Raw genomic sequence first — 26694 nt, 5'->3', positions numbered from 1 at the left:
GAGCAGCGAGAGAAGAAGGGGAAAAAAAACAAAATGGCGGCGCCAACAGACAAAGAAGAGATGCAGGAGTTCATCAAGCGCTGCTTTGAGGAGATGCGCAAGGACATGGTGGCGTCTCTGCTGGCGATAATTGAAGGACTTGGAGCAACCCAGAAAGCCCAAGAGGTGCAGATCCAGGAGATCCAGGAAAAAGTGACCGTGAACGACGATGAGCTCGTGGGCCTGGCGGAGAAAGTGGAGCGGCACGAGGCGCTGCACAAGACATGGGCGGGAAGACTCGAAGACCTGGAGAATAGGTTGAGGAGAAACAACTTGAGGATCCTGGGACTCCCAGAAGGAGTGGAGGGGGCCGCATCGGAAAGGAGTAAAATTTGAATGTTGCAGCCAGCGCGACTGTGGGTTACACATAATGGCCAACACCACTACTTTGAAACGCCCGAAGAGGCGTGGACCATTATACCAACTGAAAAGCTGGACTCTAATTGAGGGTTTGTGTGGGAGGGGGGTGTTTGAGGGTTGAAGTATGATGGTTGTTGTACATAGGGGGTCAATCACACACAGGGAATGTTATATGGGCTGGGGGAGAGAGACAAGGTCACGCAGGAGGCGCCATGGGGGGCGGGGCAGGCTTTGGAAAGCGCGGGGTTTTCTTTACCGGGCGCGGCAAGAAAGGCGGGAAGGGGAACGAAGGAATGTATATTGATTGGGAGATTCCCACACGGGGGGGTCAAAGGGATGGCGGGGAAGCCGGGGTCAGCAGGTGTCAGCTGACTTACGGGAGGGATATGGGGGGAGCAAAAAAGCTAGACGGGGATCTAGCGAGGGGGAGGGGAGGGAGGGAAGGGGGGGGAAGAGGAGGGAGGGGGGGAAGGGGGGGGGGGGGGAAAGTGTTGCTGCCAAACTGACCGAAAGAGAACGGGACACAGAAGAGGTGGCTGGGACGGGGGTCCCCCGGCTGGGGGACTGGAGAGGGAGGGAGACGCGGACAAGGGACTGGCCCAGAAAAGGAGATGGCTAGTCGGCGGGGGTGAGAGTCCCTCCAATCCGGCTGATAACATGGAACGTGAGGGGCCTGAACGGGCCGATGAAGAGGGCTCGAGTGTTCGCGCACTTGAAGGGACTGAAGGCAGACGTGGCAATGCTCCAAGAGACACACCTGAAGGTGGCGGACCAGGTCAGGTTAAGAAAGGGATGGGTAGGACAGGTATTTCACTCAGGATTAGACGTGAAAAATAGAGGGGTGGAAATTCTGGTGGGAAAGCATGTGTCATTTGAGGCCAAGACTATCGTAGCGGATAATGGAGGGAGATATGTGATGGTGAGTGGTAGGCTGCAAGGGACGAGGGTGGTGTTGGTAAATGTATACACCCCGAACTGGGATGATGCTGGATTTATGAAGCGTATGTTGGGGTGCATTCCGGACCTGGAGGTAGGAGGACTGATAATGGGAGGGGACTTTAATACAGTGCTGGACCCAGCACTGGACCGCTCCAGATCAAGGACGGGAAGGAGGCCGGCGGCGGCCAAGGTGCTCAGGGGTTTTATGGATCAGATGGGGGGAGTGGACCCATGGAGGTTTGCAAGACCGCAGGCCAGGGAATTTTCTTTTTTCTCCCACGTACATAAGGTTTACTCCCGGATAGATTTCTTTGTTCTGGGTAGGGCACTTATTCCGAGAGTGGAGGGGACGGAGTATTCGGCCATAGCCGTGTCGGACCATGTCCCGCACTGGGTGGAAATGGGGCTGGGAGAGGAGAGGGACCAACGTCCGCTGTGGCGGTTGGACGTAGGACTGCTGGCTGATGAGGTGGTGTGTGGGAAGGTGAGGGGGTGCATTGAAAGGTACTTGGAGGCCAACGACAATGGGGAGGTACGAGTGGGGGTGGTATGGGAGGCGTTGAAGGCGGTGGTCAGGGGAGAGCTGATCTCCATTAGGGCTCATAGGGAGAAGACAGAGGGCATGGAAAGGGAGAGGTTAGTGGGGGAGATCTTGCAAGTGGACAGGAGATACGCAGAGGCCCCGGAGGAAAGAGTACTCAGGGAACGGCGACGGCTCCAGACGGAGTTTGACCTACTGACCACGGGCAAGGCGGAGGCACAATGGAGGAAGGCGCAGGGGGCGACCTATGAGTATGGGGAAAAGGCTAGTCGGATGCTGGCGCACCAGCTCCGTAAGAGGGCGGCAGCGAGGGAAATAGGGGGAATCAAAGATGGAAGGGGAGCCACGGTTCGAAGTGCCACGAAAATAATAAGGTATTCAAGGCCTTCGATGAAGAGCTGTACAGGTCCCAGCCCCCAGGGGGGAAGGGGGATGAGACAATTTCTGGACCAGCTGGGGTTCCCGACGGTGGAGGAGCAGGAGGCGGTTGGTTTGGGAGCAGCAATTGGGCTGGAGGAGCTGAGTAAGGGCTTGGGGAGCATGCAGGCGGGGAAGGCCCCGGGGCCGGATGGGTTCCCGGTGGATTTCTATAGAAAATATGTGGACCTGCTGGCCCCACTGCTCGTGAGGACCTATAACGAGGCAAGAGAGGAGGGAACCCTGCCCCAGGCAATGTCGGAGGCGACAATCTCCTTGATTCTTAAGCGAGACAAGGATCCACTACAATGTGGATCGTACAGGCCGATATCGCTCCTCAATGTGGACGCTAAGTTATTGGCAAAAGTGCTGGCCACAAAAATTGAGGACTGTGTCCCGGGGTGATTCATGAGGACCAGACGGGATTTGTAAAGGGCAGGCAGTTAAATAACAATGTGCGGCGGCTCTTAAACGTGATAATGATGACATCGGAGGAGGGAGAGGCGGAGATAGTGGCAGCTATGGACGCGGAAAAAGCCTTTGACCGAGTAGAGTGGGAGTACCTCTGGGAGGTATTGCGCAGGTTTGGGTTCGGGGGAGGGTTTATTAGATGGGTTAAGCTCCTTTATAGCGCCCCGGTGGCGAATGTGGTGATGAACCGGCGGAGGTCGGAGTACTTTCGGCTGTACCGAGGGACGAGGCAGGGGTGCCCCCTGTCCCCCCTGTTTTTTGCACTGGCGATCGAACCCTTGGCCATATCACTTAGGGAGTCCAAGAAATGGAGGGGAATAGTCCGCGGGGGAGAGGAGCATCGGGTATCGCTATACGCGCATGACCTGCTGCTATACGTGGCAGACTCAATAGAGGGGATGGTGGAGGTCATGCAGACTCTGAAGGAGTTTGGGGAGTTCTCGGGCTACAAGCTTAATGTAGAGAAGAGTGAGCTTTTTGTATTACAGGCAGGGGACCAAGAAAGAGGGATAGGGGACCTACCGCTGAGGAGGGCGGAGAGGAGTTTTCGGTATCTGGGGATACAGGTGGCCAGATGTTGGGGGGCCCTACATAAACTGAATTTGACGAGGTTGGTGGAGCAAATGGAGGAGGATTTTAAAAGATGGGACATGCTCCCGCTCTCGCTGGTGGGTAGGGTGCAGTCGGTCAAAATGGTGGTCCTTCCGAGGTTTTTGTTCGTGTTTCAGTGCCTCCCCATCGTGATCACCAAGGGCTTTTTCAAGAAAGTAGGTAGGAGTATTATGGGGTATGTGTGGGCAAATAAGACACCGCGGGTTAGAAGAGGGTTCTTGGAATGCAACAGGGACCGAGGAGGGTTGGCTTTGCCAAACCTAGAGAGTTACTACTGGGCAACAAACGTGGCGATGTTCCGCAAGTGGGTCATGGAGGGAGAGGGGGCGGCATGGAAGAGGATGGAGATGGCGTACTGTAAAGGAACGAGCCTGGGACCGTTGGTAACGGCACCGCTGCCGCTCTCGCCGACAAAACACACCACAAGCCCGGTGGTGGCGGCAACGCTAAGGATCTGGGGCCAGTGGAGAAGGCACAGGGGTGCAATGGGAGCATCGGTGTGGTCCCCGATCAGGGGTAACCACCGGTTTGTCCCGGGGAAGATGGATGGGGGGTTCCAAGGCTGGCATCGGGCGGGGATTAGAAGAATGGGGGACCTGTTCATTGACGGGACATTTGCGAGCCTAGGGGCACTGGAGGAGAAATTTGAGTTACCCCCGGGATACGCATTTAGATATATGCAGGTGAGGGCTTTTGCAAGGCAACGGGTGAGGGAATTTCCGTTGCTCCCGGCACAAGAAGTTCAAGATAGGGTGATCTCGGGGGTATGGGTCGGGGAGGGCAAGGTGTCAGAAATATACCAAGAGATGAAAGCAGAGGGGGAAGCACTAGTAGAAGAATTGAAAGGTAAATGGGAGGAGGAGCTGGGGGAGGAGATTGAGGAAGGGCTATGGGCTGATGCCCTGGGCAGGGTTAATACCTCCTCCTCGTGTGCCAGGCTCAGTCTGATACAATTTAAGGTGGTTCACAGAGCACATTTGACGAGGGCGAGGCTGAGTAGATTCTTTGGAGTAGAAGATAGATGTGAAAGATGTTCAGGGAGCCTGGCGAACCATGTCCATATGTTTTGATCATGCCCGGCATTGGAGGGGTTCTGGAGAGGAGTGGCGGGAGTAATATCTCAGGTGGTGAAAGTCCGGGTCAAGCCAAGCTGGGGACTAGCAATATTTGGAGTAGTGGATGAGCCGGGAGTACAGGAGGCGAAAAAGGCCGGAATTCTGGCCTTTGCGTCCCTAGTAGCCTGGCGAAGGGTCTTGCTATTGTGGAAGGAGGCAAAGCCCCCTAGCCTGGAGGCCTGGATAAACGACATGGCGGGGTTCATAAAATTGGAGAGAATTAAGTTCGCTTTGAGAGGGTCTGCGCAAAGGTTCTACAGGCGGTGGCAACCGTTCCTAGAATACCTCGCGGAGCGTTAGAGGAAGGTCGGTCAGCAGCAGCAGCAACCCTGGGGGGGGGGGGGGGGAGGGGAGGGGGGAACGAGAGATTGCTGGAGGGGACGGATGAGCGGGGGATAACATGGAGGGTGGGGGAAACTGGCATGAATGGGCGAGAGCCAGTGTATAAAGCTATGTAAATATACCATCTTGCCATGTATATATCTTGCTCAGGGAGAATTTGCGTTATCTTGTTACGGTGGGGGGGTTATTATTTGTAAGGGGAAAAAAATTGTGTTGTTAAAAAACCTTAATAAAAATATTATTTTAAAAAAAAAACACTAATTCTGGTGCTATGTTTGATTAACTTTTGCAGTTTAGCTCACAACCGGCAATAATATCTCGAGACAGTAGGTCAAGTTGGTTGCTTAATTATGACAAAGGCCCGAGATATACATTTAAACAGATTAAGTTATTTGTGCACATCTCAGAAATTAGTGTGGTTAGTTCATATCACATGACCTCAATGTTTTTTCTCCTCTCATTACTAAGAACAATTAGCACTTCAATCATTCAAGCAAAATATATTTCTGATTTTCACACATAATAATTAGAGTTTATTTTAATATATTCCTCATCGCTACTTCCAAGATACGGCACAATGTCTAACCTATTAGTCAAGGCTTTTTAAAAAAAAAAAATATGGACAGTTTTAAAACCTTTCCATGAAATCCACACTTTCCATTAAATCAAACTTCTTTTACATTTTCCTTTAAAACAATTTTTAATGCTCGATTTGGAGATATTCTTGCTTTTTAAAAATCAAATTGGTAATAAACACCACCAAAAGCTCTTTAATTACATCTTACTGCACCTCAGTACTGGACATGTGTTATCTTCACTCCTGTTTACATCACAGTTGTAAATCTAGATTTGTTCTGAGGTTAGCACATCAAGTTATCATAGAATTATAGAATTTACAGTGCAGAGGAGGCCATTCGGCCCATCGAGTCTGCACCGGCCCTCTGAAAGAGCACCCACCCACGCCCACACCTCCACCCTATCCCCATAACCCAGTAACCCGACCCAACACTAAAGGCTATTTTGGACACTGAGGGCAATTTAGCATGACCAATCCACCTAACCTTCACATCTTTGGACTGTGGGAGGAAACCGGAGCACCCGGACGAAACCCACGCACACACGGGGAGAACGTGCAGACTCTGCACAGACAGTGAACCAAGCGTGGAATCGAACCTGGGACCCTGGAGCTGTGAAGCAATTGTGCTAACCACCATGCTACCGTGCTGCCCTTAGTTGCACAAAGTTGCACAAAGGAAACTAAGTTGCCCAAAATACCTGATTAGCTTATAAATATCCAGTTATTCATTTAATTTGAAAAATAAACTCAACCAACTAATACGATGGATTCTTTGGGCTCGTCCATGGCAGGACCGTTTGCTAGCAAGGACTGAAAATTTGGCGTTCCAGCCAAAACTCCATTACCTTCCAGGAGCATAGGAAAATTCCAGCGACGAACGAGGACTGAAAATCTCGGCCCGTTAAATTTGAATCAGACTGGTACAAGCAGTCTGAAGTGGCTCAAGTATGGCTGCAGCTCCAAATGGTTTGCCGTTGTAAATTTGTATCACCTAAATGTTACTGGATATCAAATTGTGCCTCAGTTCAATTTGATATTGTGTACGCTAAATATTAATGAAAGTATGGTGTCTGAACTGTTGAATATTTAACAAGGCTAGCTGAAATTTTGGTGCAGATTAACTTATCACTTGGTATTCATTAAAACAAATGCATGCACACTTAAATGACAAACTGTTCTTGGTTTAAACATAACCTAAAATTAACATTTTCTTTACGACATTCAGAAATGCTTTTAAAATACAAGAAAATTCTAATTTCCCTAGGGTGACTTGCTTTTAAGCTTATAGTTCATGTACTATGATATATAAATAAACAATCATAGATCATAGAAGTCATAGTGCAGAAGGAGGCCATTCGGCCCATCGGTTCTGCACCAGCCTTTGGAACGAGCACCTGACTTAAGCCCATGCCTCCACACGATCCCCATTACCCAGTAACCCCACCTAACCTTTTGGACATTAAGGGACAATATATCATGGCCAATCCACCTAACTTGCACATCTTTGGACTGTGGGAGGACGCTGGAGCACCCGGAGGAAACCTACGCAGACACGGGGAGAATGTGCAAACTCCACACAGTCACCCAAGGCCGGAATTGTACCCGGGACCCTGGAGCTGTGAAGCAGCAGTACTAACCACTGTGCCACCATGCCGCCCCAAATCTTACACAAATAAGACAACTCAAATCGGAGGACGAGCTCCATTACTGTAACATTAATCCTACACTTAAAACAAGCATTTCAAACATAATTCAAATTAAAACACTGCTTTCATTGTTATCTTTAATGCTCCTTTCATTTTTGATGCCCCTTATTAAAATGTTAGTATTTGCTACCTATCTTTTATATATTTATTTTCCTAAAAACAAAATACATTTTAACTGGTTTTTTTTTACTCCCTTGTCGCCTCCTGTCTATTTTGGACATTGGTTCAAATTTAATATTTGATATAGGTTTGCTTTTGACAGATTGTATGAATTGCCCTCTGCCTAATTAGAGGAAAATTTTTAAAACTTGGATGCGTAGGTAAGGGTAACCTGTCTGCATCCCAGATGAGATAAGTTTGATACAAAAAAATGTAGAACACAACGTGTTCTGTTAAATTACTATACTCTAGTGGGGTAAAGATTACATTTGCAAGGTGGTGCAGCATCATTCTTGAATGATAATAAATGGAATTCATGACTGTGATTTACCACACATTGGGTGGACTTAAGTAAGAAGTGTGACTCCAGATGGCTGGAGTGGAAGTGGGCGCCACTTCTGCTCACATATCAGGAGCCATCACACAATCACAATGCAATGTATAAGTGCATGCAGCAGGCATGTGTCCCATGTGCAATCAAGCCATGAGAGCAGGCAGCAAGTGTCCACTCCCACAATCAGCTCAATTATTCCCAAGTCGTGATGGGCTATAAAACGGCAAGCAACCAGTCTCTGCAGGCAGGGAAACGTATCCACATGCAGATTAAACTTGAACATTATTTGTCAACTCGCAGCCTCCATCCCTACATGACAATCGCCATCAGTTGACCCCCAGGCCCTTTTGATCTGTCAATTTATGTTTCTGGACCCTATCACTTCCACTTTATATCTTCATCGTCATCATTTTGGACCCCCATCACATCCCCTCATTCAACAAGGTGTCTTATCACAAAGAATGACCCCATGGTTCAGCGATGCATTTCTGCAGGATCTCCGGGAAAGGCGGAACGCTCTCTTCCCCAGGGGATGACAATAGGAGATCCTCCCACTTGGTTAAGGCAGCCTGGACAGAGATTGCAAAGGTGAGCAACTGTGGAGTCCACCTAAGTTGTTAGATCCAGGGCTGGAAACGAATGAATGACATCTATGATCAGCCAGGGTGATTGGCAATGTGGCGTTGCAACAAAAGGCCATTCAGGATGACTCAAGCCAAGGAATTTTGGAGAAATGGATTTCAAGGCAAAAGAGGCCAGGTTGGGAAATATGTGCACATCATCAGTATCACATGACAGAGGAGACCTCGTGACAGTTGTACATGATAAAGCGATGGAGTGCCAGTTAGAATGTGGCATGGGAATACATGGGGATAAGAGATTAGGTGTCTCTTTATATGTTCATAACTATCTAATTTGGAATGCAGGGTAAGGAAATATATAGTAAAGAAGTGAGGCCCAAAAGAGGAAGGGTGGCTGAGTTGGGAGTCATTATATCTTTGGAGCAGAAGGCCTCGGAGAAAGCTGGAGTGAGAATGCCTGCATGTAGGTGTTGAGACATCAGCATCATCGAGACACATGTGGAACTGTGGTTTCATGATATCCGGAGTTGCTCCTGAAAGTCTTGCTTGTTCTTCTGCACTGCAGGTCTCTGCCACAGACTAAGAAGGCCAAAGGCAATAGTCTCAACCAGCAATTCCACCTCTGATGAAGATCAAGTAGAGAATGCAGCATCATTTGCCGCTCCCTCATCACTGCTGTTGTACTTATGAGAGGGTTCATGAGAACAAGTGGGGGCACATTCTAGTGATCTAGCAGCTGAGGGAGGCCTTGTCTGCTGAGTTCCCCAATAGTGGGAGAATTACTGAGGATCAGGCTGATGACAAGCCTCTGGTTTAGGTTTCAATAAGCTAACTGAAGATAGAAGCAGATAGGAGAACATCTGGCAGAGGTATCATAGCCTATGCAGAACCTAGCCAACTGGTGGAAGAATCCATCCTTGCCTTGACCTCTGCCCATGCTACAGCATAGGAGAACATGGATTCCATGGAGAGGCTGGTGACTGCCATGGAGAGCCAGGTCTATTATATGGCCTATATGTGCGAGGACCTGCATTTCGTTGCTCTGGTCATGGGCTCAGTTTAGCAGTGGATAGGCAAAAGAGAACTTCCCTCCAGTTGCCCCTTCTTCTCAGGGATACATGGGAGGCCATGGCCCAATGAGAGCAAGCTAAGTGCTAACCACTGTGCCACCGTGCCGCAATGTCATGTCCCCTGAGAATCCTATATGGCTCAATAAGGTCCCCTCTCATTCGAACTCCAATGAGTACAATTCCAACCTACTCAACATGTCCTCATAAGAAAATCCCTCCATACTTGGGTTCAACCTAGTGAACCTTCTCTGGACTGCCTTCAATGCCAGTATATCTTTCCTTAGATAAAGGTACCAAAACCGTTCATAGTATTCCAAGTGTGGTCTAACTAGCATCTTGTATAATTTCAGCAAGACTTCCCTATTTTTATACCCATTCCCTTTGAAATAAAGGCCAACATTCCATTTGCTTTCCCTATTACCTGCTGAACTTTCATGCTAGCTTTATGCGATTTATGTATTAGCACCCCAATCCTTTGCAGCTGCAGTCTTTCTCCTTTTAAATAATATTCAGCTCCTTTATTCTTCCTACCAAAGTGCATAACTTCACATTTTCCTACATTATATTCCATCTTCCAAGTTTTTGCCCACTCGCTTAACCTGTTCATATCCCTCCGTAGACTCTTTGTGTCACCCTCACCACTTGCCTCCCTGCCTATCTTTGTGTCATCCACAAATTTGGCAATAGTACATTCACTTCCCTCGTAAATGTCATTAACATATATTATAAATAACTGTGGCCCCAGCACTGATCTCTGTGGCACTCCACTAGTTACAGATTGCCATCTTGAAAATGCCCCTCTTATCCCAACTATGTCTTCTATTAGTTACCACTATCCATGCTAATATACTACCCTCAATACCATGGGCTCTTATCTTATTAAGTAGCCTTTGGTGTCCTACCTTAAAAACCCTTTTTGGAAATCCAAGTGTATTACATCTGCCGGTTCCCCTTTATTTCGCCTGCTCATTACCACCTCAAAGAATTCTAATAAATTTGTCAGGTATGATTTCCCCTTCATGAAGCCTTGCTGACTCTGCTTGATTATATTATGCATTTCTAAATGTTCTGCTATTACATCCTTTATAATATATTTTCCCAATGACAGATGTTAAGCTAACTGGCCTATGTTTTTTGTCTCCCTCCCTTTTTGTCCTCTGGAACTTTTCCAGAATTTAAGGATTCTTGGAAGATTACTCCCAGTGCATCCAATATCTCTATGCCTACTTCCTTTAATATCCGAGGATACAGCCCATTAGGCCAAGGAAATGTAGCGGCCTTCAGCCCCATTAGTTTCCCTCATTTTTGTCCCTTTAAATTGAGCGGCTTGCCAGGCTATTTCAGAGAACAGTTAAGAGTCATCCACAATGCTGTGGGTCTGGATTCACATATAGGCCAGACTGGGTAAGGATTCACCCTAAATCAATTTGCTCGTGGCTCAGGTAGTAATCCAGTGATTACAACTTTTGTTGTTCTGCTTTTTAATTTAGTTTCTAGCCCGCCCTCAGCAAAACCGCTTTCTCAGTTCTACCTATGTTGTTGGTATTCATGTGGACCGTGACAACTGGATCCTTTTCCTTCCACTCAAAAAGTTCTTCTCCAGCCCTGAGGAGATATCCTTAACCAGCCAGGAACACCGCCTTCAGGACTCAGCTCTCAGCTGCAGCGAACTATGCCTACTCCCCTAATTCTACCTTTCTCGATTATAATTATATTCCTTTATGCTCATGACCCCCCCAACCCCGACATTTGTATGGTCCCCTTCATCATGATGTTGTGGTCAGTTTGCTCATCCTCCCTGCAATTCCTGCTCTCATCCACACAAGTTGCAAGATAATTGAACAATGCTGGATAATTGCAAAGGGTGAGAATCCTCCATTGCTACATTTTGGATCTCCATGCCTGCCTCTCTTACAGTTACACCCTTTTGTTCCTGATCACAGGCCAAATTCTAAAGTACTTCACCTAATGGGTGTGACTGCCTCCTGCAAATAAGTGTCCAAGTAACTTTCTCCCTCCAATGAGGCGTCACAATGTCCGAAGTACAGACTCCAGCTCGTCGAATTGGAGCCGAAGTTCCTAGAGCTGCAGAAACTGTCGATGTGGTTACTTTAAAAACATAGAACAAAGAACATACAGTGCCATTCGGCCCATCAGGGCTGCACCGACCCACTTAAGCCCTCACTTCCACCCTATCCCCGAAACCCAATAACCCCTCCCAACCTTTTTGATCACTAAGGGCAATTTAGCATGGCCAATCCACCTAACCGGCACGTCTTTGGACTGTGGGAGGAAACCGGAGCACCCGGAGGAAACCCACGCAGATGCGGGGAGAACCTGCAGACTTCGCACAGACAGTGACACAGGGGGAATCGAACCTGGGACCCTGACGCTGTGAAGCCACAGTGCTAGCCACTTGTGCTACCGTGCTGCCCACGTTGATCGAATATGCATCCACCATGTTCCACATGCTACAGCTGCAACACATCACTTGTCCTGCCATTTTGTTTGTATTTAACTAGATAAGTTTCAAGTTTAGAATATCACTTATTGATTATCCATAGTTATATACTGGAATTTAACTAGTTACACTATAAATTTGATGTAATACTGATATCTCCCCAGTACCCGTTTAAACTACTGCCCCAGTTTAAAGGGGGGGACAAAAAGGCAAAATTCAGCAAATACCTACCTATGTAATGCCTCCAGTCTTGCGGTCTCCAGTCTCTCTCTATTTTATAAGAGGCTAGAACAACTCCTCCCTCATTGCACAAAATCCCTGATTTAAGCACTCAGTCTCGCACTGCATTTAGTCTCCAGCTGCCATCTTCATGCATCTGCTAAATCTTCTGCATTTATACTAGTTCAGATTCCAGTGAGCTGAGTCAGCCTTTACTGGCTAGGGAATCAGTTCTAAATAGTTACCTAATTACCTAACTTGATCTCCTGCAACATAGAAGTTTCCTGGCAGCATCTGATCTCCTGCAAGATAGTAGTTTCTGAGCAGCCATGTCGATGGACACTAACACTGTAATCCTGCAGCAGGAGCCTATCCATCTCCACTCTCCCTTTGTCGCCTTGAGTTTCCTCATGTCTCCTTTGGTCCTTCCATTGCTCTGCTCCTTCAGCCAATCGTCCAGGAACATCCGACCATCACCCTTGACACACAGCCATTGATCCTCGATTTTCCATTTCTCACCCTCAACCCACCCACCCTCACCCTTGATCTTCATGCCATCATCCTGGAGACTCCCTCCATGATCCTTCACCTGCTTCGTTTTCCCTGGACCTCAACCTTTCCTTAGGGATGATCAACTTGATGAAAAAGAATGGTAAATAGATCCCGCCAACAAGCTCTGAAACTGAAATGCATCTCCTTTATCTCATAAACTCAACTCAATGGGAGGAACACGAGATTTTGGCTCCTGCCTAAACCTCCCTGCCTGTCACATTTCCTGCTTGTCATGATATTCAAACATACATCATAACACATACATAATGATAGACAGACCAACGGACCAATTAGCACACATAACACGACAGCCAATCACAGACAAGAGCAGACACAGTAGAAGACAGGAAACACGACACTTCCTGGGCAGTCCATCTGGAGACAGCACAGGGCCAGGACCTCATAGCAAGACACTCACACCGTCACAACGTGCTGAGTACCAAGTCTGATGTATAAATAGTTAAATGGAATAAAACTGCGATGTACCAATCGCAACCGTGTTGGTTCGTCTGTACCTCAGAGCACCCAACACTTCATGATACCAGGAGTGAATCGATACCTACCGGCAAATCTGCCATCCTGAGCCATGGACACCCGCAACAAACTACAGCCGTTGCAAGTCGCTGGGAACCTGGGCACGAATTGGAAGCTCTTCAAGCAGCACTTCGAACTCTTCATGCAAGCCAATGAAAAACAGGGCGCCTCGGATGAAACAAAGATTGCCATTCTCCTCACTACCGCAGGTCAGCACGCCATCGATGTATACAACTCCTTGGTATTCGCGGAAGGTGAGAACAAAGCTAAGTATGACACGGTCCTCCTCAAGCTCGACAAGCACTTCAACGTTGAGGTCAACGAAAGCTTTGAGAGGTATGTCTTTCAGCAGCGCCTGCAAGGTAACGATGAGCTCTTTCAGTCCTTCCTGACGCACCTCCGCATACTCGCGCAGTCCTGCGGTTACGACACCACCTCAGAGTCCATGATCCGGGACCAGGTCGTTTTTGGCGATGCCTCCAGTGGCCTACGCCAGCAGCTTCTAAAAATTAAAGGCCTGACCTTAGCATCTGCAGTTGAAGCCTGTGTCCTGCATGAGAATGCGACCAGCCGCTATGCCCAATTTCAGGCGACTGAATCGGCGCGGAGGGGGTCCCACGCGATCGAATCGGCAAGCCAGGCCGCCCACGAGGCCTAACGCGTCCAGGCAATCGTGTTTCTCCCGGCCCCGACAAGGGCGGCCGTTTCGCGCGCTTTTTAAGGCCTCCCGCGTTTGTGCGCGCCAAAACCTACGGCAACACTGAGGGACGTGCTGCGCAGGCGCGCCCGACGTGAGACCGAACTGCGCATGCGCAGTGGCATAACGAACGCCATGACGTGCGGCAACTGTGGAGCTGCACATTTAAAAGGGCAATGTCCTGCAAAAACCCGACAATGCCTACGCTGTGGCAAGATGGGCCACTACGCTGCCTACTGTCGAGCGGCTCAACCTGTTGATCTTCCACATCTCCGACAACCTCGCAGGAACGTGCGGACCATTCAGCCTCCACATCACAACATCCAAACCGACAACACAGATGACCAAGACGCCTTCCGGGTTGCGGTCATTGATGCGAACCGGGTCAACACCATCAATCCGGGCGATGAATGGATTGCCACCCTAACGGTCAACCGATTGCCGATCACTTTATGCCTGGACACTGGCGCCTCCACCAATCTCACAGCATGGTCAGCCTTCTACGCCATGAAGGTCAGACCACCAATCCAGCCATCCCGGTGCAAGATGGTCGACTACAACGGGAACGTTATCCCGACCATGGGATCCTGCCAGCTCCAGGTGGCACACAAAACACACACGGCCACACTCTCGTTCGAGATAGTTGGCTCATCGAAGGACTCCCTGCTGGGCGCACAGGCATGCAAGGCTCTCCACCTTGTGCAATGAATTCTCTCTCTCTCTCCAGAAGTCACGTCTGACTTCCCGGATGCAGAGTTCTACGCACAGCTCCAATCGCTCCTCGCCCACAACCAGGAGGCATTCGAAGGCATGGGAACACTGCCATACACCTACCGAATTCGCCTCAAACCGGACGCCATCCCGGTCGTTCACGAACCTCACAGGGTTCCTGCGCCAATTAAAGACCGCCTCAAGCAGCAGCTGCAGGATCTCCAGGACCAAGGGGTCCTATCCAGGGTCACGGAGATCACGCCATGGGTCAGCTCCATGGTGTATGTCAAGAAGTCCTCTGGCGAGCTCCGCATCTGTATTGACCCCAAAGACCTCAATAATAATATTATGAGGGAACATTATCCCATACCCAAACGGGAGGAGATCACCAGTGAAATGGCCCAGGCAAAGATATTCACGAAACTGGATGCTTCTAAAGGATTTTGGCAGATCCAACTGGACCCGTCCAGCTGAAAGCTATGTACCTTCAACGCCCCTTTCGCAGATTCTGCTACAACCGGATGCCATTTGGTATCATCTCGGCATCCAAGGTCTTCCATAGAATCATGGAGCAGATGATGGAAGGCATCGAAGGGGTGCGCGTATATGTGGACGCTGTCATCATCTGGTCCACCACACCGCAGGAGCACATATATCGTCTCCAACGCGTTTTTGCCCGCATATGGTAAAACGGCCTGCGCCTCAACCGAGCCAAGTGCTCCTTTGGCCAGACCGAGTTGAAGTTCCTGGGGGACCATATCTCCCAGTCAGGAGTCCGTCCGGATGCAGACAAGGTGAGCGCCATCACAGCCATGCCGCAGCCAGCCGACAAGAAGGCTGTCCTATGCTTCCTTGGCATGGTCAACTTCCTGGGGAAGTTCATTCCCAACCTTGCCTCCCACACAACGACTCTGCGCCACCTCGTCAGAAAATCCACAGATTTCCAGTGACAACACACACACCAGCTGGAATGGGAGGAGCTCAAACGCAAACTCACTACGGCACCAGTGTTGGCGTTTTTTGACACGTCTCGTGCCACCAAAATCTCAACTGATGCCAGCCAATCCGGCATTGGAGCAGTGCTCCTGCAGAGGGATGACACGGCATCATGGGCCCCAGTGGCCTATGCATCGCGGGCCATGACCCCCACAGAGCAGCGCTACGCGCAAATCGAAAAAGAATGCCTGGGCTTGCTAACCGGTTTAGACAAGTTTCACGATTACGTCTATGGTCTTCCACGGTTCACGGTCGAAACTGACCACCGCCCCGTGGTCAGCATAATAAACAAGGACCTGAACGAGATGACCCCTCGCCTCCAGCGCATCCTACTTAAACTCAGGAGGTAAGACTTCCAACTGGTCTACACTCCAGGGAAGGACCTCATCGTGGCGGATGCCCTATCATAGATTATCATAGAATTTACAGTGCAGAAGGAGGCCATTCGGCCCATCGAGTCTGCACCGGCTCCTGGAAAGAGCACCCTACCCAAGGTCAACACCTCCACCCTGTCCCCATACCCCAGTAACCCCACCCAACACTAAGGGCAATTTTGGACACTAAGGGCAATTTATCATGGCCAATCCACCTGACCTGCACATCTTTGGACTGGGAGGAAACCGGAGCACCCGGAGGAAACCCACGCACACACGGGGAGGATGTGCAGACTCCGCACAGACAGTGACTCAAGCAGGAATCGAACCTGGGACCCTGGAGCTGTGAAGCAATTATGCAATCCACAATGCTACCGTGCTGCCTATCCAGAGCAGTGAGCACGCCGCCAGATGCGGGGGGGTTCGTATGTCAGGTCGAGGCACAGGTGGCTTTTACAGCGGCAACTCTGCCGGCTGACGACTCCAGTCTGGCCCGTATCCGCCGAGAGACTGCGGCCGACCCCCTTCTGCAGCGAGTGATGCGCCACATGACGGGAGGATGGCTCAAAGGGCAGTGCCCGCAGTTCTACAATGTACGAGACGACCTAGCCATCATTGATGGTGTCCTTCTGAAGCTAGACCGGATTGTGATTCCGCACAGCATGCGCCAGCTGGTTCTCGACCAACTACACGAAGGCCACTTGGGGGTCGAGAAGTGCAGACGGAGGGCTCGAGGGGCGGTATACTGGCCGGGCATCAGTGACGATATTGCCAACATGGTGCTCAACTGTACAACCTGCCAAAGGTTTCAGCTTGCGCAACCTTCTGAGACGCTTCTGCCCCATGAGCTGGTGACGTCCCCCTGGGTGAAGGTGGGTGTCGACCTATTTCACGCGCTCGGCATGGACTATGTCGTCATAGTTGACTACTTCTCAAACTACCCAGAAGTCATACGCCTGCACGATTTGACATCGTCTGCTGTCATCAGGGCCTGCAAAGACTCCTTTGCTCGCCACGGCATTCCGATGACTGTCATGTCGGACAATGGGCCCTGTTTTGCCAGCCATGAATGGTCGTCCTTTGCTGCTTTGTATGGCTTCACACACGTGACGTCCAGCCCTCTGCATCCCCAGTCCAATGGAAAGGCGGAGAAGGGCGTTCACATTGCCAAGCAGCTCCTCTGCAAGGCTGCTGCTGCCGGGTCGGACTTCTACCTCGCCCTGCTGGCCTATCGCTCGGCCCCACTAGCCACTGGCCTCTCACCAGCACAGCTGCTGATGGGTCGCGCCCTCAGAACCACTGTGCCTTCCATCCTGGCACCAACAATAGACCATGCTCCGGTACTGCATAGGATGTAACTGCAGCGCGGTCGCCAGAAGAGGTTGTACGACATACGGGCAACTGATCTTCCCTCCCTGGCCCCTGGAGACAACGTCCGCATCCACCTACCAGACGGTGGCTGGTCAGCACCTGCCAAAGTTCTCCGACGCATGGCTCCCCGCTCGTTCCTGGTACGCATGCCGGATGGCGGATGGATCCGTGCGTAGGCGCAATCGCCGAGCCCTTCGCTTACTTCCACGCTCGCAACGGGACCCTACACAGACGCCGTGTCCTCCACTGGTTCCTGATAGCGACTTCGTGGAGCTGCCCCTTCTGTCGCCGCCCGTGGCCAGGCTCGCACCTCAGACGGTGGTTCTCGACCTACCCTTGAGGCGGTCAACCCGAATTCGTCGCCCACCTACTGGACTGGACTTAGGAGACTGTTCACACGTCAAACTTTTGCAACCACTGTTTTATAACATGTCACTGTTTTATCGTTACAGGCCTCGTTTGATCGTTCCAAATTTCAACGTTGTTCTTCTTTTGTTATGGTACAACCTCGTTAGCATGTCACACCTGACATCGCCCCTTGTATATAGTTAAGCCCCATGTACATGATGTAAATATTATGCACACACACACACCTTTAGCTGCACTCAGGACACATTTATATTTATAACCACGTAGGCACATAAACTTGTAAAAAAGGGGGATGTCATGATATTCAAACATACATCATAACACATACATAATGATAGACAGACCAACGGACCAATTAGCACACATAACACGACAGCCAATCACAGACAAGAGCAGACACAGTATAAGACAAGAAACACGACACTTCCTGGGCAGTCCATCTGGAGACAGCACAGGGCCAGGACCTCATAGCAAGACACTCACACCGTCACAACGTGCTGAGTACCAAGTCTGATGTATAAATAGTTAAATGGAATAAAACTGCGATGTACCAATCGCAACCGTGTTGGTTCGTCTGTACCTCAGAGCACCCAACACTTCACTGCTCTTACAGGCCCCATTGAATAGTGAGTTTCTACACTACACTGTTAGAGATGACCGACAATTTTTCCAAGATGTTGGGGTGGGTGGGAAGCAAGGGATGTAAAAAGGAAGTAGGTGTTAGATACAATCAGGTTTGTTGCAGGGTTATGAGCAGACCAAAAACCTGAGGAACAGGAGAAAACATAAAATGTCACAAAAATGCTCTGATGTGCAAAAAATACATTGAAGTAAGCTAGTTGTGTATTTTAACTTACACTTTCTTTCCCACATCTCCCAATTTTATTGATTTGAATGGAAAGCTGACTCAATGGATAATAAGAATGATCCTTTAAAAAAACCTCTTTCCTTGGTCAAAATGGCTTACATTTAACATGTCAGCAATTTGGAACAAGTGGGCACTAATGAAAAAATATTTTTGCTCCAGTTATCATGGTTTATATTTTACTTAATCTCCACCAATACTGATGCCCTCTCTAGAACTAAGTGAGGCTGAAAATATCGGACATTCTTCCGCAAGGTCAGAAGTTCATATTAAGAGATACTCAGCAAGAAAGAAATACTCTTGTCTGTGTTCTGATCTGCATGGCAACCAAACATCTAGGGTTACAAGTTAACTGGCTTGATAAGGGCAAAGGTCATTACTGAGCAGCAGCATCATCACAATTGTTTATATAACGTACTATGTCAACATTTCTGAGAATTTCAGAGCGGACAACTATATTTATGTTACACAGGTATCAAACAGCAAGTGGGGAAGATTGGATAAGATTTTTTAAAACTATTAAACAAGTTAAAATGAGTAATCACAGGCTACATTTTCTGGTTATCCTCAAATACTGTCATTAGATGACCCACTGACCACTTCCGTTACGTGAAGCTGATGTGTATTCCAAAATCTAACAGCAACTTGCTTCTAACTTCCTCTGTGGGTTCTCCTCAAACTAGGTTCTGTTTCCTCTCCATATGCTACATAGGAAAGGATCTGAAAAGTAACTTCCTGAGCACATACTGCCTGTCTACCCATTATTTGTTTGGCAGCACTAAGGCAATGATATATTTGGTGTACATGATGAGGAAGGTGACCCAGACTGCATTAAAGATACAATTGTGAAGCCTGCTTTAGTTGACACTTGGTTGTGGGGAGGTGTAAATTTGTGATAAGAAGTAGATCTACCCCACGTTCTGTGTCTTAGAGTTGACTTATCAAATTCAGTGTTTTCTAGCTCATGATTCATTGTTTTCAGCCTCCTGAAAATTAAATGCACCTGTGCAAGTTCACACTTTTCATAATCCAACTGAACATATGTGGCTGTCTTGAATTACACTGATAATTACTACACAGGCACAATGCAAAACCGAGGCATATAAATTATTGCTCAAACACTCCCTTTCTTGATATGTCCTGTTTTGATTTTTATTGTGTCACCATTTTAAGCAATGAGTCTTCATTTGCTTTTTACACTAATCATATGCAATGAAGATATGCATGGCCAACATTTAAGTGGGCTGCAGATCAATTAGCAGTCTTAAGTTTATCTGATTTTTATCAAAGCAGACAGAGCAGTGGGTCGATCATCAGAGCCTGTGTCAAGTTGACCTTTTCAGAGACATCTACATTGCTGGTCCCCAGGGTAACTCTAGGGCCCATGTCAGCCGCTGAATGACAGAAGTCTGTTTCACTAAACCACAAAGTATACACAGATGTCTATATTACAATCTTAAAGGTGTGACAGCAACTGTGTGTTACATCTATAAACTGTCCTTTCGTGGTGACACTTCCCCAATGATGATCTGCTAATTTATTCACCTAAATCTCTTTTGCACAGAAATAAAGATAATTGAGTCATTATAAAGTAATTCAGGCAGAACTAAATTGGCTTATTTTATAAATCCTTCTCAAGTGGCCCCCACATACACTAATCAATACTTATGAGCTTTGCTGCTGCCACACAAGTACTTAAAAATGGGAAAAGAAAACCCTTACTCGTTCCCTGTCTTCCCATAGGAAAAGCTGTAGAAAGTGATGATTGGAAGAAGGATAATTACTTTTAAGATAATTTAGCATACTAACTATGTATGGAGGCTCTGTGCTGCTTACATTTTTTGGGAAATGAGATGCACACAGGTTTGCAGTTGGACTCTAGAAACTATTAAGCTTCAAAGTAATTAGATTGCTAAAACTGGCCACCTCCATAAATGTAATTAACTTTCAAAAGTACTGCCTTTGGTAGGATGGAGCCCTCTAAAGGTTCAGTTGCTAAATTCTGAAGAAAAATATCTGAACCAAATGTCACAGTTGTATAAAACCCCCAATATACATATTAACAACAACATGGTGGTACAGTGGTTAGCACTGCTGCCTCAAAGCGCCAAGGATCGGGGTTCAATTCCGACTTGGGTGACTGTGGAGTTTGCACATTCTGCCAATCCATTTAAGCTGCACATCTTTGGACTGTGGGAGGAAATCGGAGCACATGGAGGAAACCCTCGCAGACACAGGGAGAATGTTGAGAATGTCCACACAGGGAGAATGTTGAGAATGTCCACACACAGTCATCTAAGGTAGGAATCAAACCCGGGCCCTTGGCATTGTGAGGCAGCAGTGCTAACAGCTGTGCCACTCCTATATCAGACGAATGTTATTCTTCTGCATCAATGAAATGTTAAACTGCCAGGTTCAGGTTTAACCGCAGTTATCTATTCAAAACATGACATCAGCAAATGGAATACTTCACATAAACGACACAGGCAACTTGGAAATTAAAAAATGGATACGTTGCAAAGTTTGAATGTCATTTTTCAGTTGGAGATTAATTAGCTAATATAATTTATTTGAAGTATCCCTTTAGGTCAAATATTTACTTTAAAAATAGAATAGTCCAGGAATATAAAAATGTTTAAAAATAAGCAAAAATGCTTATTTTTCCTTTCGAAAAAGGAGGTTGCTCGAGAGACATTGGAGTTCCACCTGTTGGAAAAATGCTCAGATGATTTATCTGGTAAATAGTGTAGCCACCTGGGTTGGCCACTTCCCGACTTAAAATGGAGAACCGCAAAGGCTGAAGGGAAATTCAGCCAACACAGACAAAGACTAGCAAATACAGAAATCATGTGTATTGAAACCTGTAAGAAACCAGACAGCACTGAAACCAGCAGCCATCTGCATAGTAATGAGCAATTCCAAGGCACAATTGCAACAGCTAAGGTGAATAATGCCAAGCCAGACTCCTCGGCGCCAGCAGAAGCCAAACAAAAGGAAGGCCAACGGACATTTAGGGACCGCCCAGCGATCAGAGAACAACTCCAGTATTGGAGAAATCGATCCAAGTGATCGGAACGCAGTCCAATCACTTGGAACCAGGTACGGGGTCCGCCCCGAAGGGCAGGAAGCCCCTGTGGACAATAAAGTAAAGCCCCCAAGTTCACATTGTCCTTCTTGACAGGGTCACTCAACAACGCAAATCAACCCCTGAGAGTGAACTGCCCAAGCGGCCACATCAACCAAGTAAGTCTCCAGTCAACGCTTGCTACGAGATAGGCGCTCCTAGCTACCAGTCCATACCAGCTTTTGAATCCTGCAGACTCAGGACCTGAACAAAAGGCCATTTGTTCCCCTGACCTGGTGGGCCAATTCTGAAGCTAAGTATAGGCCTTTTAGTGATAGGAATAGTCTAGAAAGTAGAGTTTATGCATGAGTAGTGATTTACTGTGTATAATAAATGTGTTTTGATTTGAATCTTACTAACTGGTGTGTTGAGTTATTGATCATTCCTTGAACTTGAACCTCGTGGCGGTATCATAAAGATACCTGCCGACTCTAGAGCAAAGGTTAAACAAACAAAGCAAATTACAAATTAAGAGCCAACCAAAAGTTAGCAATAATATGTCTTCAGCCTGCTTCTCAATTCATTGAACAGGATTGGTATCATTCTAAATTCTACCTGTCAATTTCAGCACTCTAAACAGATTAAACTACTCAGTACCACCCTATCAAAATCATCATCCGAGAGCAGGAAGGAACTTGCTCACTACTGTGAGCCATTTGAAGCAGACCGACCCACAGACTGCCTGAAGGAAATGTAATACTTTTTCTCACCTGTAAAAGTATTTCTCCATTTTTAAATGATAAATTTCAAAAACAATTTGATTCAAATGTAAAAAAGTTATAGAGAGAAGTACTTTAAGCTGTAAAGGGCAACCTCGCCTTCAAACAGGTATTTTTCTCGAAGAAGAAAATGAACATAACAAAATGGCCTAATTATAGATTATGGTACTACCTGGTGCAAATACAAAACTAGAGTGCTCCAAGTAAGATTACGGTATGTCTGACTGTGCCAAGTTGTTTGATATCAACCAGTAGAAAGGGAATATAAATCAGAATTTCCATTCCCTACCCAAGGTAGGGGGGGGGGGCCCATAGGGACATATTGGATCAGGCAATAGCGGAGCAGGAGATAAAAGATGCGATTAGGAGGACGCAGTCGGAGAAGGTAGCAGGGCCAGATGGGTTCCCGGTGGAGTATTACAAGAAATTTAAAGATAAGTTGGCACTGCTAATGGTGGGGATGTTTGAGAAGGCAGTAGGGAAGAGGGTGTGCCACAGACTTTGAGGCAGGCATCGATCTCCCGGTTGCTCAAGAAGAATAAGGATCTACTGGGCGCAGAGGCAGATGTTGCGCCAGCACTTCAGGCAGGGTGCGGGGTCAAGGGAAATGCCGATTCGGGGGAATCACAGATTTGAGCCAGGAAAGTGGGATGGGAGTTTTCGGACATGGGAGGAGAAGGAAGTCAGCGCACGGAAGGATTTGTTTCTGGGGGGCCGGTTTGCTGGACTGAAGGAGCTGGAGGCGAAATATGGGTTGAGGCAGGGGGAAATGTTTAGGTATATGCAGATCCGGGATTTCGGCAAGGAGATACAGAGCTTTCAGGTGGCGTTGGCCTTCACGCTGTTGGAGGAGGTGCTGATGACAGGGGTAACGGAGAAGGGGACTGTGTATCTTGTCGATGACTATGTATGGGTTGATGATGGATTCCCGATTCTTTTTCTTTGATGTTTATATTTAAAATGTTGGGGGTTGTTTGGGGGTTGGAGAGAGGAGGGGATTGTTGCCCAGGGGTTTGACATCGTATTTGTTACTGTTGATTGTTTGTTGGGGGGGGAGGGGGGTGTAAATTTGGATGAAAATGTGAAAAAGGAGAATAAAATATTTTAAAAAAATAATTTCCATTCCTGAGCAATATACAGGGATATAAAAACAAAAAATGCTGAAAAAGCAGGTCAGGCCGCATCAGTAGAAAGAGAAAAACAGTTAACATTTCAGGTCAATGATCTTTCATTAGAACCTGAAACATCTATGATAAATCGGTTTCTTTCTCCACAGTTGCTGCCCAGCCTGGTGAGTATAACCAGCATTTTCTGTTTTTATTTCGATTTCCAACAACTGCAGTATTTTGTTTTGCACTATACAGTGACCACTGAGGGAAAGTGCAGCTGTGTCGGCATTGGGATTGGCCGTGATGATCTTCCTGTCGAACAGCTTAATGATACTCACTATGTAGTGAAAAATGAAACGTGAGAGGTACAGAGGTAAGGAGCTAAATTAATTCTGGCTGACAGTGTTGTAAACGCATTCGAGGTAGCTAGTTTTTTCAAATATGCACAATTAAATGGTTCCTGGGTTAAAGTGAGTACGGGAGGTAAATTGTGCTCAATCTCAAACAAATTGATCCAGTGACACCAATGACAGGAAAACTACTCTGTTCCAATGGGAACTATATGCTTATTGAATTTCAAAATGGCCACTCCACAATTTGCTTGAAAGAGAGCCTTACTTTAAAGGAAAATGTAAGCCACCTGGGACACTGATGGACCATCAATAATAGACGAAGCGAGTTATAGAACTAATTGTGGCTTTAATACACTGAGATGTGTGTCTGCCTGCTGCTGATCCCTCACTGGGGGCAGGGCCACAGATCAGCCAACTATATACAAAGCCCGAGGGGCAGAGGCACAGGCGGAGCCAACAGAAGCAACAACAACAACAGTAAGTAACAATGGAACAAACAATAACAATGAATATATATATACAGCAGTGAGTAACAGTGGAACGTTGTTCACTACAGACATATTCAAGTAGTTAATGCTTTAACTTGAAATATTAAAAAACAGTTTCAATCACTGTACCTGTTCTACTCCCAACACTCTGTTGCTTTTCAGGTTCATTAAATGGTGGTGGAGATTGTTGGAAATTTTCTTCTTCTTCTGGAGGAGGGGGGGGGGGGATAAAGAAAGCAAGTAATCATAATAAATCCAGTATCATTTGTATGCATTAAAAAATGAAACTACTGTGCAACTTCATTTTTTTCAAAATGTGGATCTTGATTATCCCACCTGGTCAGTAATTGAAACAGGCTGTTAAATGAATTAAAGCTTGACACTGATAAAATTCCTGATCAAAAAACAATGAGCAACCTACCAGTTAAATGAATCCCAACAGTTGAAAGAAGCTCAGTAAAAAATAAATATAATCCTGCATGAATGAATCATAACCTAAAGTGTTCTGAGCAAAGTGCTTTATTTTAAATGGAATAAATACAGCACGGTAAAATACAGGCCCCAAACTAATCAAAAATGCGTATCCGGAAGCTATTAGTCCAGCCGTTGAAAAATACAATATTAGCCTTAAATCCCAATTCCTGGCAATCTGATTTGCAGCTAATCATGAAAGCAGAAAATGTGGTCTTATACGATGGCGAAAAAGAGACACAAGTTTTGTAATTCAGTTCTTCAAACAATGGCAAATAAGTTCACACAGAAATTTAGATCACAGTGAATACTTACAACAGCATGCATAGAACTAGATCATATGCAAGTTATTGCACACATCATAATACATTCTGCAAATAATTTTAAAAAAAATTTAGAGTACCCAATTCATTTCTTCCAATTAAGGGGCAATTTAGCATGGCCAATCCACCTAGCTTGCACATCTTTGGGTTGTGGGGGCGAAACCCACGCAAACATGGGGAGAATGTGCAAACTCCACACAGGAAAGTGACCCAGAGCCGGGATCGAACCTGGGACCTCGGCGCCATGAGGCCACAGTACTAACCCACTGTGCTGCCCTACATTCTGTAAATACAAGCATTTATTGAGCTGTAGCCTAGAATCTCCATAAAATATAGATGGCTGTAAAGGATCAGGTTACTTTGAATAATTATGTATTCACAACACTTGCAGTTGTTGAGAGGCTTTTAAACATTATTTTGCACAACTGAACTTCTACGTTTTGTCTGTCATTTTTAGTAAACAGGTAGGTTTTTAAAAAAATATATTTTATTAAAGTTTTCAAACAGAATTTTTCCACTTTACAAATCAACATGAAAATAGCACAATAACTGATAAATAAGTGAACTAACAAAGTAACAAAAAAATAGTGCTCCCCCCCCCGGGCTGCTGCTGCTGACGATCTATTTTCCCTTAACGTTCCGCGAGATAGTCAAGGAACGGTTGCCACCGCCTGGAGAACCCCCTGAGCCCATCCTCTCAGCGCAAATTTCATTCGTTCCAGTTTTATGAACCCTGCCATATCGTTTATCCAGGCCTCCACGCTGGGGGGTTTCGCTTCCTTCCACATGAGTAAGATCCTTCGCCGGGCTATCAGGGACGTAAAGGCCAGAATATCGGCCTCTTTCGCCTCCTGCACTCCCGGCTCTTCCGCTACCCCAAATATAGCTAACCTCCAGCCTGGCTTGACCTGGACCTTCACCACCTTTGAGATCACCTTTGCCACTCCCCTCCAGTACTCATCCAGTGCCGGACACGACCAGAACATGTGTGTGTGGTTCGCCGGGCTTCCCAAGCACCTCCCGCACCTGTCCTCCACTCCGAAGAACCTGCTCAGTCTTGCTCCCGTCATATGTGCTCTGTGTAGAACCTTAAATTGTATCAGGCTAAGCCTGGCACACGAGGACGAGGAATTTACCCTACTTAGGGCATCAGCCCACAGCCCCTCCTCAATCTCCTCCCCCAGCTCTTCTTCCCATTTTCCCTTCAGCTCCTCTACCAGCGCCTCCCCCTCGTCTCTCATCTCCTGGTATATTTCGGACACTTTGCCCTCCCCGACCCATACCCCGGAAATCACTCTGTCTTGGATCCGCTGTGTCGGGAGCAGCGGAAATTCCCTCACCTGTTGCCTCGTAAACGCCCTCACTTGCATGTATCTAAAATTATTCCCCGGGGGCAACTCATACTTTTCCTCCAGCGCTCCCAGGCTCGCAAACGTCCCGTCAATAACTGCCCGTTGCTAGCTCTGGAACCCTCCGTCTATCTTTCCTGGGACAAACCTATGGTTGTTCCTGATCGGGAACCACACCGAGGCACCCGTCACCCCCCTGTGTCGCCTCCACTGTCCCCAGATCCTTAAAGTTGCCACCACCACTGGGTTTGTGGTATAGCTTTTCGGAGAGAGCGGCAGCGGCGCCGTCACCAGCGCCTTTAGGCTCGTTCCCTTACAGGACGCCATCTCCAGCCTCTTCCACGCC

General features: G+C 47.4%; 2 protein-coding genes across 11 annotated transcripts in view; both read right to left on the bottom strand.

Annotated features, from left to right (window-relative positions):
- LOC140425295 (src kinase-associated phosphoprotein 2-like) overlaps positions 1-24417 on the bottom strand; it is a 173081-nt gene extending 148664 nt beyond the window's left edge. For 2 of the 4 annotated variants that reach the window (XM_072509429.1, XM_072509430.1), the window contains exon 1: positions 24335-24417. Coding sequence is in view for 2 of the 4 variants with exons in the window: in XM_072509427.1 (XP_072365528.1) it covers positions 6259-6271 (13 nt within the window). In the remaining 2 variants the exon portion in view is untranslated. Of the gene's footprint in view, positions 1-6258; positions 6443-24334 lie in introns of those variants that run through there. The other 2 variants (XM_072509427.1, XM_072509426.1) reach the window with 2 other exon arrangements.
- skap2 (src kinase associated phosphoprotein 2) overlaps positions 1-26694 on the bottom strand; it is a 1200731-nt gene that overhangs the window by 1120804 nt on the left and 53233 nt on the right. The window lies entirely within an intron of this gene.

This window comes from Scyliorhinus torazame, chromosome 6 (assembly GCF_047496885.1).
Source record: "Scyliorhinus torazame isolate Kashiwa2021f chromosome 6, sScyTor2.1, whole genome shotgun sequence".
In the NCBI taxonomy this organism is placed as follows: Eukaryota; Metazoa; Chordata; class Chondrichthyes; order Carcharhiniformes; family Scyliorhinidae; genus Scyliorhinus; species Scyliorhinus torazame.
The sequence above is the reverse complement of the archived record's forward strand: the minus strand, read 5'-3'. Positions and strand labels throughout refer to the sequence as shown.